We start from the raw sequence: 15,669 nt of genomic DNA, 5'->3' as shown, positions 1-15,669 counted from the left end.
TCCAACTTAATTTAATTATGGTTTTGCACTTAAGATGAAAAATATGACTACATAAGGGTAAAAAACTTATTTTCATCTCGTGTTTATACCAAAATGTATTAATTTAATATAATTAAATGATAAATTAAGATAAAAATATGTGCTAATTAGTTATCATTTAATAACAACCAAGTTTGTAAGAATATATCATTTTTATGCATTCCTTCCCTTTTCCTTTTCTTTTTCCATCTTTCAATCAAAAAATAATAATAATTGGAAAATTCCCCATTAATGAGTTGTCAATTCCTAATAATTACTAGGGGTACGTGTGTTTTAACAAGTTAAGCAGTACTATTCTATCCGATCAGGATATCCTGGTTTTTATTAATTTAGGGTACTGTAAAACATATTTACATAATCGAATTACTTTAAAACTAATTGTAAGCAAATGTTTAAACTAAATGAGAGTTAATAAATAGAATTAAAGTTATCATAGATTAGCTCCCGTTTGGCCATAAATTTTGACTACTTTTTCCAAAAAGAATATGAAAACATTATTTGTTCATGGAATATAATCAGTTTTTGGATGTAATTTTTTCTTCCACTCATAAAACTTCAACTTTTTTTTCAAATAAAATGCATGTCCAAATACAACTTCAACTTTCAAAAATTATTTTTCAACACAACTTCAAAAACTCTTTTTCAAGTTTCAACCAATTAATTTATGTCCAACGTTAACAAAGATTTACCGATGGTCTCATTAAAAACCATATTCTCTTAATTATCGGAATGAGAAGGAAAAGAAGCACCTACGAAAAGCATGCATCAATTTTAATTGATGAGTTAAATAAAAGGAAGAAACTAAGGCGTGCTTTAATGTATAAATGTTCAAGAACAATGTAAATTAGAGGATCGAAGAAAAGTTTGTCTAAGTATGAACAGAACAAGCCACCTTATAATAGATCAACACAAATTATTATTTAGGGGCGGAGCTAAATTATTAAGTATGGTGCGGTAATTTGTTCAAACTTTATATTTATAATAAAAAATTTATTAAATATATTTAAATATTTAATTACGAATTCAATAATTAATATGAGTTATGAATTATGTAAAGGTTCGGAACTCTTAAATTTCAAATTCTGATTCTGTAGGTAGATTTCTTACTTTTGTTTTTCATTGTCACCCTTCAACGTTCAAACAGTAGACATTAGGTTGCCAAAAGCACCAACATGATTATTATTAAGTAGTACTTAATTATTCCATTTTTCTACTTTTATCTAATGCTTTCTCATGCTTCACATACCACTTTGCGGCTTCTATTAATTAATCAACTACATCTAAGTTAATTTAGTCAATTATATGAATCGTTTATAGTTATATATTCAATTTTTTTCATATCAGTCTGTCTCACTCATAAAATTTATCATAATTAAACAATTTTTGCCATATTTCTTAACCAATCTTTTCTTGTGTCCAAACTTGGGTTCAGTTATAAATATCTAAGCCTTATTACTTTAATCAACTCACGAAGCACTATACATTTGAGAATCTAAAATTAATGCAATTGAAAGAAGCAACTTAATCACTATGTTACATATCTTAATGTGCTTATTTTCTTTCTTCTTCTCGATTTCTATCGAGTGCCCTATAACTATTACAAAAATAACTGGACTAACAATCAAATATATATATATATATATATATATATATATATATATTATCTTTTTCACTTTGTTCATCTCTTCTTTCCAATATTTTAAAGATCTGGATCTTTCCTTAATATCTCTTTCTTTAACCTCACCCTGGCCACAGGTAAATATATTTGCCCATTCTAACACCTTTTATGGCAATATTTTGGGATTTTTTAACCGGTCTCTCCTAGGAATTTACAGGTTTAATCCATTAGAGTTATTAAGAAATTGGAAAGATAAACATATACTTAGAGTATTTTTTGATTATGTACAGCTAAGAAAACATAAAATAAAGCTGAAAATATATGGACATAATATAAAACTATAAATAAGTCGGGGTAATGAACAGTAACATAATTTATATAAAAATTGTAACTTACATGTTTACAGGAGAGAGATTTCCCTTTCGGTGAACCCGAAAGAGTATTGAGGTCTTGGAATTAAAAACTTGCACATTGGAACATATCGATTTATTTATTTTACGGACTCAAGATAGGAACTATTATAGCATACATACGGAAATATTTTTACAGAGGGGTTGTGGATGGAAAATGGTTGATGAAGGTAATGGTGAAAGAGAGTGTTTTTCTACTGATTGCTCTTCAAGTTATGAAATAGAAAAACTAGGAGACCGATTTTTAATTTTTTAATTTTTTCACTCTGTTCATCTCTTTTTTGAGATGAACAGAGATTTTAGGACCATAAGTTTATGAAACAACATTATTTTGCTAGATATATAAATTATTACCAGCATTTGATATATCTTACTCTAGACAGAATCCAAAATAACATAACTTCAGTAACGGAGAACATATATTACATACAGACAATACGCAATATAACAATCAAATAGAGAAGAACATAAATGGACTAACAATCAAATATATATATATAAGCTATTAGATTTACGTGAATTCATAACCAACCTTCTAGATCAGTGATCTTAGGTTTCAATCCTAAAAACATAATCGATCGAGAGTCAAAGACCATGTGTGTAGTTGACCATGTGTGTGAGTCAACTAGTCAACAAAAGAAGCTTCTAATAATGGTTCTTATTAGTTAATTTAGAGATTAATCTAATTTGCTTTAAACTAAACAATCATTGTCAAATTACTTAAATCCAAGAACCTTTTTAAGGTACATGAACTTTGCTTTGCTACTTTCTTTACACGCAAGCTAATTGCTCACAATTCAAAAAGCAAAACTCTGTTCAAACGATAGTAAGAGCTTAGCGTCTTAATTATCGGAAAAAAATATCTATATTATTGATGGGTCAAACACAAAGTCAAAGCAAAAATAATGAATTAGTTCCTAACAGAAGAAAAATATGTCCTTATACTTAGTATTATAATCTGCACAGTATGTCTAAAATATTGTTAGAGGCAAAAAGAACAGTCAACACAAAGGATGTATTAGGCACCCAAAGGTGCGGTCCCCTGGTTAATGAAATGGGTTGAGAATCATAAATTTCAAGTTCAAATTTAACCAAGGCAAAAATATTAGGTGATTTTTTTTTCATTTGTTTAAGTTTTGGTAGATAGAGTTACCCGATATATGTGCTTGTGTAAGGTAATAGATACCCTGTGAAAATCAAGGTGTACGCAAGCCAGCTCGAAGATCATAGTTATTAAAAAAAGGATGTAATAGACCCTAATAAATTTGTGGGTGTGGGGGAGGGGGGGTCTGAGTTTTGGTCGAAGGTCAACAAATTAAACAGTATTATCTTTTGAAATTGAACTTAGAAAAAAGATCATGGAGATTTGCAGGAAGTAAATGAAATTGCAATGTAACCTAATTACAGTTCTGAAATTTATAAGAAAAGAGGATTAGACTTTGTATCAACTTCTGTTTAAGATGCTTCTGTGGGCAGTGACCAAGATATTTGCAAATATCACATATGATTGAGAAAATAGTACATATAATAAGAACTTAGGCTAATTTGTTTGGGGGTTACATATTTGGCCAGTAGTCGGTCCTAGTCAAAAATATAAAAAAAATATATATATAAATATATATATTATTTGTATACCGTACATTAATATACATAAAAAAATTATATTTTATCGGCTATAATTTTTAAAAGCGGTTACAGTGAATAGTTTTCCCAATTTGTTTGCTTCCAAACCGTAGTGGTACGAGTTTTTAAACTGGGCTGCAATTTGGTTCGACAAGTTGAGCTGGCCCAATATTCATATCTCAACTGCAAGATGGAAACATGTAGGGCTTTCTCAAGTGGCCCACTTTGGAATCTACCAGTTAGCTCTTTAGGGCTGGAGAACGTATTTAGGAAAAATGACACTGTATAGCCGGGGGAAGTGCACAGTTAGCTACTAATTAGAGATATCTTTACTTTTTAGCCATTGTTTAAAATATATTTACTCTTTAGCCAATGCTTAATAAATTTTTACCTGCCCGGACGAAAATACCCCTGTGCTAGACATTGGTGTTGTGTGAATATTAAGGACATGGTGTCCTTAACTTCATTAATGCTGTGTAAATATTAATGTCAAAGTGTCTTGTATTTGCGCCTTCCGTAGTTAAATTTTAGGACATCATGTCCTTAACTTCATATGTGCAGTGTAAATGTTAAGGACACTATGTCCTTAACATCATTTATGTAGTGTAAATGTTAAGGAAACCATGTCCTTAATATTTACACAGCACTCATGAAGAAAGGGTAACAACGTCTTTTCGTATTAATTTTAATAGAGTAGTGGCTATTTTTGCTCAGCATTAAAAATACTGGATAAAAACTAAATGCCATGTTAAAAAATGGCTATCCCACGCCATTTCTACGTATAGCTGCTGTAAAAATAATAGCCGAAAAAATATATAAAATTTGTAAATTTTTTGTATATATATACATTCTGTATGTTATACACAAATATTATACATATTTTATATACTTTTTCGGCTACCAGATATAAATAGTTTCTGGTGCGGGCCCCACGTATTTATCTAGAGTCATCTATTCCTGATTCAGCAGCCTTGATCCCAAGACTCGTAGCATCTTAAATATATATTTTAACCTTTCTAAAAAGTAATATATATATATATATATATATATATATATAGTGTATACATAATTTATTTACTTTTTAGCTAGCAAGTGCAATTCGTTTCAACCGACCAACCAATTTTGTATTTTGCTCCGGAACATGAGAAGAATGTTAGGCTATTCATTTTTAGTCCTTGCAACTTAATGTAAGACTAAAAGTGCTTGCTTATAAATGTATCTCAAATGTGGTATTATTTTGTTTAAAATAACTAGTGATATTCCTACATTTATCAGATGAGCATGTGCTTCGTGAAAAGAAAAAAAGATATGAAAAAACAGATTGACATGCTGAGATAGGGATTTCATTTTGCAAAGATATGAGAAATATTATCATCTCTTAACTAAACACCATATTTCTGCAAAAGGTTGTTTCCACGGGCTCCTATAACTTCCTAATCACAGCAACAACGCTTACCATTGCACCAACATTCTCCTTCTCTAGGCCTAAAAACTGTCTACTTTTATTTCAGTTTTTGGCCGAGAGAATACAGTTAGCATATAACCAAACCAGCTCGATTCCCCTGTATCTCTATCTTGTGTTGAGGTGAACATGAAAGAACCAAACAAAAGAAGAATGTGCTACAGAAAGGGAGGATATGAGTTCCAATATCATATTAAAAGAACCAAACAAAAGTCAAGTATCATCTCAATAAATAGCAAAGGAAATTGCCAAAATCATATGAGAAGATAACATGTCTGAAGATGCAAATTCAATACAGATGACAGAACTCTATACCTACAAACAACATTATACAATTCCCTCAACAAAGTGGTTAAAAATATGAGGTAAATTCATTTTGATTCATGAGTCTACAGCTGGAGGAATTTCACTCAAATCCAGTTCCTCTGCAGGCAGTTCGGAGTCAATCCACTCTGCAAAGTCATAAAAGAAACGACTAAGATCCCAAGATATTCTAACCACATAAAAAAAGGAAAATTTTACTTTAAATTCTTTTCATGCTTAATCTGACAGCAGAGGAGGAGCCTTGGCGTAACTGGTAAAGTTGTTGTCATGTGACCAGGAGGCCACGGGTTCGGGCTGTAGAAACAGCCTCTTGCAGAAATGCAGAGTAAGGTTGCATACAATAGACCCTTGTGGTCCGGCCCTTTCCCGGACCCGCGCACCGGGCTGCCCTTTTATTATGAATCTGACAGCATTGGAAGATAAACTGTCCCACATTCTCATTTACTACACCTCTATAGTCAAACATTGACATTGGAGAATCCCATGGGCTTCTAGACCAATTCTAGTTGGCAGACAGGTTCGAAAATCAGAGGAGTATGGGGTCGCTCCTTTCCCGCCAAAGTTAAATACTAGGCTTTGTCCACAACACGGTTCAAACCCGTGATGTTCACCTAATTCACACATCTATAGCGTTATACTGCTAACATTCGGTGGAATTACTTGATCTATCCTAGGAAATCCTGTTATTCTCTCCCATGTACCCCTACTTAGTCCACTTTAGACGTCCATATACATAAGTAAATGCTCCATCGAAAACAGTATAGACTCCATTACCAGAATCGTTTCTTCAATGCTAATCGAGAACCCATCAGAAAAATGAAGAGTAAGGAGAGACTCAGCTTTTTTAAATCACAATATGTATTACCTAAATGCCTGCACTTTGGAGCAATTATAATGGCAAATACCTGAGGCGAACCGTAGCATATCCACGCAATACTCAATGGGTATCGGTAAGACAACAGTAGGGAAAGGAGTTTTCAATGATTTATCTATTCGATCTCATTTTGATGTTCGTGCATGGATTGGCGTGAGACAATGCTTTCCAAATCAAAACAATGGGAGTCGAAAGTTAAATACTAGGCTTTGTCCACATCAAGCAAATCTTTGGTTCAGGATTCAAGTTAAGCAAAACATAATCTACTTATTAAGAACGACATGGTGGGACGTGATGATGAAAGGTAAAGATCATTAGAAGATCTGACTAAAGTCTTCTTTGGTGAACCCAAAGTCATCATGATTGTCGGGATGGGAGGCATCGGTAAGACAACAGTAAAGAAAGAAGTTTTCAATGATTTATCAATTCGATCTCATTTTGATGTTCGTGCATGGAATGGCGTGAGACAATGCTTTCCAAGTCAAAACAATGGGAGTCGAATATTGTTGACCACCCTTTCCTAAAACTAAAAAGAGTCGACAGACTCTTCTATTCTACTCTCTATGGGAATCTGAAGTTGTGAGGACGAGCTACGCACTTAGTTCCCTTCGTTCCTAGAGAAGGGCCTTTTTCCTCTGTGTTCCAGACCCGAATGTGGTTCCGGATCTCTTGCATCATATTTGCTACCGCCTCAGGGTCAAGAGGAGGCAAATGCACCCAATCTCTTCCAAACCGCGAATATGGTTCCGGATCTCTTGCATTATATTTGCTACGGCCTCAAGGTCGAGAGGATGCAAATGCCCCAGTCTCTTCCATACCGCGAATATGGTTTCAGATCTCTTGCATCATATTTGCTACGGCCTCAAGGTCGAGAGGAGGCACATGCTCCTTAGAACAGTCCTAGCCTTTGTTCTGCAAATGCTCCTCAGCCTTTTCTAGAACTCAAGGTAGAGAGGAGGAACATTTGCGGAACAAAGGCTAGGACTGTTCTGAGGAGCATTTGCCTCCTCTCGACCTTGAGGCCGTAGCAAATATGATGCAAGAGATCCGGAACCATATTCGTGGTATGGAAGAGATTAGGGGCATTTGCATCCGCTTGACCTTGAGGCCGTAGCAAATATGATGCAAGAGATCCGGAATCATATTCGCGGTCTGGAAGAGATTGGGTGCATTTGCCTCCTCTTAACCCTGAGGCGGTAGCAAATATGATGCAAGAGATCCGGAACCACATTCGCATCTGGAACACAGAGGAAAAAGGCCCTTCTCTAGGAACAAAGGGAACTAAGTGCGCAACTCGTCCTCACAACTTCAGATTCCCATAGAGAGTAGAATAGAAGAGTCTGTCGACTCTTTTTAGTTTTAGGAAAGGGTGATCAACAATATTCGACTCCCATTGTTTTGACTTGGAAAGCATTATCTCACGCCATTCCATGCACGCACATCGATCGAATAGATAAATCATTGAAAACTTCTTTCCCTACTGTTGTCTTACCGATACCTCCCATCCCGACAATCATGATGACTTTGGGTTCACCAAAGAAAACTCTAGTCAGATCTTCTAACGATCTTTCCCTTTCATCATCACGTCCCACCGTGTCGTTATTAATAAGTAGAATATGTTTTGCTGAACTTGAATCTTGAACCAAAGATTTGCTTGATGTTTGTTTGCCTTTATCTTGAATCTTTGTCGACTCTTTCTGGACCCGATCAATATCCTCTGCTACTTTTTGCAGGCTAACAGAAAGCATTTCATGTGCCTTTTCTTTCTGCATTTTATCATTTGCCATTGTAGCTTTTGTGCTAACAAATGTGTCCTTCTCCAAGAATCATTGCATTCCTCAAAGTTCTTGAGAAATACTTCAACGGGACTAACTTTTTCACGAAGAGAGAAATTCTTCTCTGTGGTCACAAATTAGAGATTGCATTGGCGAATTAGATGTCAAGAAGCGAAAATAGCATAAGCCATATCTGCTGCATTCCCGTTTGTATGACCTGAAAGCTGCAAATTGCAAAAGGTCAATGGTGCTATAAACAACACGATTTGCGAAGTTGAGAAAAGGTGCGAGAAAAACATACTAAAGTTCCACAATGAACTCTTTCCACTAGGTACAATAAGTTAGAACTTTTATTTGCTAGAATCATGCCTAGTGAAGTAAAATGCTAATATGTTACACTCCAATTAAGATTCATTTGTTTGAGAAGTGAACTTCAAATGTTGATGCACAATTTTCAGGTACGCTTGTCAAAAGCCAAAAGAAACACATTTGACAAATGAAAACCATCAGTGCAACTTAACATGACAGTGTAAATAATTTTTACACTAATAGTGCAATTTAACACATGTTACCATATATTAGTAGTTACTAATCAATGTTTATTAAATAATGACCTGATCGCAAAAACATTGTCAGTGGATAAAACTTAAACTCTAACGATACGAGCAGTAGAAGTCTACAACAATCTTCAACTCTCAAATCGTGAATTTCCCTTTTTTTTTTTAAATCAACCGTTAACATCTTGGTATATAACTTTTTAGATCTCTATCTTTATGTCCTCTTCCAAAAGATTGGATGTATCCTAAATATAGACTAGTACTATATCTAGTGCAATTAAGGAGCTAAAGCTTTGATTAGCCACTAAAAAGTGTTCTTTTGCTCTGAATTGCAATAATTACTTTGAGAAAAGAAAATAAGAAAAGCGAATATGAGTATCAAAACACAAAGGGGTAAATTTAGCACAAAAGATACAGTACATAAACAAAGATAAAATCAAGAGGAAAATGGCGTACCTCTGAGAGTGGCTGAAATGGTGTCTGTAATCTAGCTACCAACCAAGTTTTCTACATGTAACTGAATAAAGAAAGAAAGAGAAAGGTTGCCTTTTTAAGAAATGAGATGAGAATTATATTCTTACTTTAAGCTCACATTTGTACATAGTTTTCTTTTTCTTTTCTTTTTTTACTTTTTGTTTAAAAAATTGAAAATATTATTTGTTCATAGAATTTAATCAGTTTTTGAAAAAATTTCTTCCACTCACAAAATTTCAATTTTTTTTCAAATAAAATGCATGTCCAAACAAAACTTCAACTTTCAAAAATTACTTTTTATCATAATTTCAAAAACTCTTTTTTTTAAAGTTTCAGACAAATCTATGATCAAACGCCTACTAATTTTTAAGTATTACGATGAAATAGTTTGATTTGATATAAACATTTGGTGGAGATAAATATAACGGGATAAATTAGTTGGATTAAAATTAAGACATATGAAAACTTATTGAACCAATTAGACTTATTAGAGTTTAACTAATCTCTAATGAAGGACCGTCAGTTAATAAGGCCATATGTGTGCTACTTTGTAACAGCAAGGATATAATTGACATAAACTATTAACAGGTGACATGTGTAGAACATTTCACAAAGTTTTAGGACAAATTTGGACCGTTTCCTTTATCTTATTGAAGCAAATTAACAGATTTGTAACTCCTATTTAGTTAGAATAACTGAAAATTCGTGAACAATGAAATCAGAATAAAACCAATGAATTCAAGTTCGATAATCACTGATAAGAAATATCCATTGAACAAAACAAATCTGTAACACAAGTAGATGAACTATTTTAACATAATACATGTTACGAAAAAATCATTTACACATAATTTACGGACGACCTAATACGCCTTAGTAATTGGTATCATCTACAATATCACCTTTCACAACAGCTTGTGCTAGTAATTGGTATTACCAGAAACAGAAAGTAAATGTTAAAAAAAATACTCAGTGTACACCTAAATGCCCCCCCCCCCCCCCCCCCACAACAAAACATACACGCACACAATCAACCACAAATTATCTTCCAATGCTTTCAGACCAAGACTGAACTGGCATCAACATCAGCAGCATTTATATCAGGTTACATCTCATCTTTATTATGGAAAAAAAATGCAGAAGAAGAGTATTTATATGATGTATTTGGGATCCCAAATAAAGGGGAAAAAGCGCTGCTCGAGTAAAGACGGCAACAAGAAGCCTATTCTAAGCATTCAAGATTCTCAAAGGAATAACAAAAACAAGACTCCCGAGTATATAACACAAGTCTACATGTGAATGGGCTTGTCATAAGTGGCCATGGCTGCTTCTTTGAGTGCCTCACTCATTGTTGGATGTGCATGGCAAGTACGAGCAATGTCCTCACTTGATGCTCCATAATGCAATGCCAGGACAGCTTCGTGAATAAGCTCCCCTGCATTAGGTGACATAATATGGACGCCCAATATCTTGTCGCTCTCTTTCTCAGCAAGTATCTTAACAAGTCCCTCAGCATCATCGATTGCCTTGGCTCTACTGTTTGCTAGGAAAGGAAATTTGCCAACACAATAATCAACTCCGAGTGACTTTACCTGTTCCTCAGTTTTCCCAACAGAAGCCACCTCAGGGTGAGTGTAAACGACACCAGGAACCATATCATAGTCTACATGACCCTCCTTGCCTGCAATGAACTCCACACAAGCAACACCATCTTCCTCTGCCTTGTGAGCCAACATTGGCCCAGGAATGACATCACCAATTGCATATACCCCCGGGACATTACTGGCAAAACGTTCATTGACCAAGATTCGACCAGCCTTGTCAGTTTCAACACCTATTTTGTCCAATCCAAGCCCTGAAGTGAATGGAACTCTTCCAGCGGAAACAAGGACTACATCAGCCTCAAGGATAGTTTGATTACCACCAGATGCAGGTTCAAGAGTCAACTTCACACCATCACCTGCAGTGTCAACTGACACCACCTTAGTCTTAAGCATGAATTTCATCTTTTGCTTCTCAAGAGCACGCTGGAATTGCTTGCGAACTTCACCATCCATGGTTGGAACAATATCAGCTGCAAATTCAACAACAGTCACCTCTGAGCCAAGACGGCCCCAGACAGATCCCATTTCAAGGCCTATGTAACCAGCACCTATAACAACTAGTTTTTTTGGAATTTCGGTCAAAGCTAACGCCCCAGTAGATGATACAATTCTCTTCTCATCAATGGTTATACCAGGTAGACTTTTGACATCAGAACCAGTTGCAATAATAATATTCTTGCCTTTAACAACGGTGTTATCGCCATCAATGGTGTCGACAGAAACTTCAGTAGGGGAGAGGAGTTTACCATAGCCCTTAACATAGTTTACTTTGTTCTTCTTGAATAGACCCTCAATACCTCGTGTTAAGTTATACACAGCTTTATCTTTTTGTGCCATCATGGTCGGAAGATCAACCTCAACAGAAGAGAACTTCACACCATGATTGGCAAATGAATGCTGTGCTTCATGAAACATGTGGGAGGAATGAAGAAGTGCCTGTGCACAATAAGTAAGAACAATGTTAGAAAATTAGACGTAAACACGAAGTATCAGACTTCAAAAAACTGACCGCTAAAGCTTCAAGAAGACTCATCGGCAAGATAATTTGTCATAAACCTTGGGCCGTGATGTCACATTAACAGCAGCAAGTACCAGCGCTTGAACTCCCATGATTATGGGTCATCAAAAGACATAGGGGAAAGACATTATTAAGTTCAGGTCATAAGACAAATATCGAATATGCACCCTATGGGTACAAGTTAATAAATCTGTCACTAGGTTATAATTATATATAATCACCAACCAAAATGTCCTCTCAGGAAAGTTAAGTCACTGCACTAGGGAATCAATAATAAAAACAATAACATCCGGGCATCAATGAAAGCAATGTTGGGCACATATATACCCATCTGCTAAGTTGGAGGCACAATCATGAGAAATCACTTTTAAATTGCACCCTTCAGTAGCCTTGGGAAAAGGTAGAAGAAGAGAACAAATAAGGAAAAGCTATCTGAAAATAAAAAACTAAACTGGGATACTGTGCCTTGTCATGTTATGGCCAACTAAAATAGAAATATCCCGACAATGTGGAAGTTTGCAATAAAAGCAGGAGCCCATAATTTTCTGTAAGATACATGACATCACCAAGTTGGAAATCAAAACTTCAATTTCCCTTTCAGTAGTTTCCCGTAACTCAATTCTCCTCAACTGAGTTTCTAAGAGGCTCTCAGTTTCTTCCATGGTCTTTCCAATGAATTGCCTGAATCTGCTTTCCATAGGCCTAAATCAAATACTCTCCGGTGTTCCCATATCCTGCAGCTGTCTGAAATCACATATCATTCGGGGAACTAGTACTAGGTTCCTCCCAGTGTTGTCAAATGTGCACTTAAAACGCGCTTAAGCCCTGAAGCGAGGCTCAAAACATGTTGAGCGCTTCGCCTCGCTTTACGGGCGTTTCAGTGTCGCATCAAGGCTTTAAGGCATACTTTTCCTTGCCAATGAATGTAATCCTGAAAAGGTGACACTAAACAATTGATATTTCACTTTATCGTAATTTTTTTGTCCATATATTTGTTATTCATGCTTATAATTATTGGTCTTAAACTACATATACATTTTTTTACTTTTTCTCCGCGCCTTTTTTTCATTATAGCTCACGCTTTATTTGCGCTTTGCGCTTAAAGCCCCAACGGGCCTTAGAGCTTTTTGCGCTTTTCGCCTTTGATAACACTGGTTCCTCCAAAATCAATTAGCTTGAACAGGACTTCCGGTTCTAGTAGCAGTTGCAAATCATATTTTGTACTAAAAAGGATAATTGTTGTAGATCATCAACAACAATGTCCTTATTGATTTGTAGCATATGCCTAAGCAATATAATCAACATCTTTAAAAATAATTTATAGTTTTTATCACAAAAAACAAAAGGAAAAAATAATTTAATCACCAAAGAATGGTCAGCACTTGCATAATGTTTGGTGTTTTTCCTTTAACAACGGTGTGGCAGTTTTACCGCACCTCGAACATTTAAGCAGTACCTCATACCTTCCACCATCACAACTATGGGGTAACTCTGCCTACCAAGGCTTAGGCAGATAGGAAGAAATTACAGACAATTTTTTTGTGGTTGCTGGAATTTAAGCCTTTTCCCATGGTATTCACCCACTTCATTGACTATTAGTCCATACCCTTGGGCATATTTGGTGTTTGCTTATTTTAAATTTGTTTTGTTAGCACGAAGAGACAAAAGCATGTACAAGATTTTATACAAGCGAGTTTGGTCAGAGATTGAGGCAGGACCACCACAGAACCTACCAATAGACGCGGCATTGGGCATGGCAAGCAAGTTTTTCCCACAGCTCTTTTTCTCTATGTTTACTATAGGTCCTATGCTTTCTTAGGAGTCTTATAGAAATTAGCCCTATTAGAGATTTTTATGCTCATAAAAAATATAGAGATCTTCTTTTTATTTTGATTTGTATTTTGTATATTATTGGCTTTAAACTAATTTAAATGAAGAAAAATGGTCACCAAGGGTTCATATAACCGACCCCAACTTGTTTGAGACAGAACTGTAGTTATTGTTGTGTGGCCTAAAAGTACCATCACTCTGATTTCTGAGACTGCTTTTTCTTAAATTATAGTTGGGTAAAACAGCGTCATTTTAAGTTTAGCAATTTCATTGCTCTTCCATTTCCTAGTTTGAGACAAAAAAAGATACTTTTGGTAGAGAAGTATCACATTATCTTGACCTAGTTGAGATATACTCCAACAATTATTAATTAACTAAAATATATTACAATCTTTACAATTTTATCAATTATTTATATCTGATAACCAGAACTAAACTAATAATTCTAAACAATTCTTTCAAAATAATGAATTCTATCAAAAAACTCTTTAAAATAATAAACAGAAGCAGCTTCCAGAAGTCTTATACAGTAACTATATCCTTACAATAAGTTTCAATCAGCAGCCACGCCACGCCACACCAATAAGGCACATAGTACACATTTAATTCACTCAATCACCCAAGTCAATTACCCAACTGATGTTTGACAAACATTCTAAAGCCACAATAACGAGTGCATGAACTCAATATTGTAAAGCACGAAATTTGCTCAATGTTTATGAGTGCAATAAACTTTGCCTAGGTGAGCTTCATAGAGTATAGCCACTGCCAAGTCGGCAAAAGAAAGCAGGTTGCAGTATGTTGAAGCCAGTAAAAATATTCTAATTATGATCAATCTTCTAAATCATATAACCAAATCCAACTTATTTGGATTCATATAGCTGTCATTATCTCGTTTAGGAGTGAGGTGTAGTTGCTACATAGAATCCAATGCAAAATTCTGTCAATTGGGGTAATTACCCCGTGCTAATTAAAGACGCATAAACACAAACTAAATTCGCACGCACCAGTCGTGGAATCAACAAACAATATGAACATTAATAGCATTTTTTTAAAAACTGAACTTTATGAAAATGAAAAAAAAAAACAGAAATAAAAACACAGAATCCAAATCTAGAAACTAAAGGTTAATCAATCAACAATACCTCAATTCCAAATTAGTTGACATCCGATATTTAATCCTCTGTATGCGTTCCGCACGTTTTAAGAAAATTCATCTTAATTTGATTATTTGACTATTACTAAGCTCGATTAGAGATTAAATGTAGAAATTCCAAAACAAAAAGTCGAGAAAATACCTTAGAAGGAATACAACCAACATTAAGGCAAGTACCACCGAGGGTACCACGTTTCTCAATACAAGTAGTTTTCAGCCCGAGCTGAGCGGCCTTGATCGCCTCCACATAGCCGCCGGGACCACCGCCGATTACAACGACATCGTTTTCATCGGATCCTGAAGCGAAGCCTCTTGTAAGAGAAAATGAATACTTGGAAGTGCTGTAGAGAAATCGGGATGATAAAAATGTTGTCGCCTTCGGTCTAGCTAAGGTCGAAATCGCCATTTTCCGTTAGATTGAATAATGGAATCGTGGATTCCGATGAATTTTCCGTTAGGTTTTTGGTCAAAATTGGAGATTCACTGCGAGCTGTTGAGTTGAGGAAGACGAGTTTTTTCTCTAACTGCAAAGTTGATTCGCTCTTTTTAGCTTGGGTGTGAATTTGCTGCGATGCAGTGTAGGGTAATACGGTGTAATTCTGTACGATTGACGTCACCGTATCCGTATTACATGTGTATAAATTATAGTCGTGTATAATTATCGTATAATCTTTGCATATGACTAAAAAAAGTAAATAATTAATATGACTAAAAACAAGTTATGTTCACGGATTGAGGAGGCATGACTTATAATACATCAATTGATAACGGGCTAATATAAACTGTGACATTTAAAGTTACCACGATTTTTGATTTAGACACATTAAGTAGACCTTGTGCCGAGTAGTCCCAAAGTGTACCAATCAAATATATTTCGTTGATATGCTGATAGCATAAGTTGTACT

General features: G+C 35.1%; 1 protein-coding gene and 1 long non-coding RNA gene across 2 annotated transcripts; both read right to left on the bottom strand.

Annotated features, from left to right (window-relative positions):
• Positions 1-5,361: 5,361 nt before the first annotated feature.
• On the bottom strand, positions 5,362-6,557 carry LOC107822947 (uncharacterized). Its single transcript, XR_001656511.2, has 2 exons — positions 6,382-6,557; positions 5,362-5,604 (listed from the first exon to the last, which is right to left on the bottom strand). It is a non-coding gene; the product is annotated as an uncharacterized LOC107822947 (long non-coding RNA).
• Positions 6,558-10,186: 3,629 nt separating this feature from the next.
• LOC107822944 (dihydrolipoyl dehydrogenase, mitochondrial-like) lies at positions 10,187-15,322 on the bottom strand. The gene is made up of 2 exons (XM_075231318.1): positions 14,907-15,322; positions 10,187-11,696 (listed from the first exon to the last, which is right to left on the bottom strand). The coding sequence occupies exons 1-2, from the start codon at positions 15,168-15,170 to the stop codon at positions 10,446-10,448; spliced, it is 1,515 nt and encodes a 504-aa protein (XP_075087419.1). The 5' UTR covers positions 15,171-15,322; the 3' UTR covers positions 10,187-10,445.
• Between the last annotated feature and the right edge of the window lie 347 nt (positions 15,323-15,669).

This window comes from Nicotiana tabacum, chromosome 15, assembly GCF_000715075.1.
Source record: "Nicotiana tabacum cultivar K326 chromosome 15, ASM71507v2, whole genome shotgun sequence".
Taxonomy (NCBI): domain Eukaryota; kingdom Viridiplantae; phylum Streptophyta; class Magnoliopsida; order Solanales; family Solanaceae; genus Nicotiana; species Nicotiana tabacum.
Note: the sequence above shows the minus strand (reverse complement) of the source record. Positions and strands in the feature narration are given on the sequence as shown.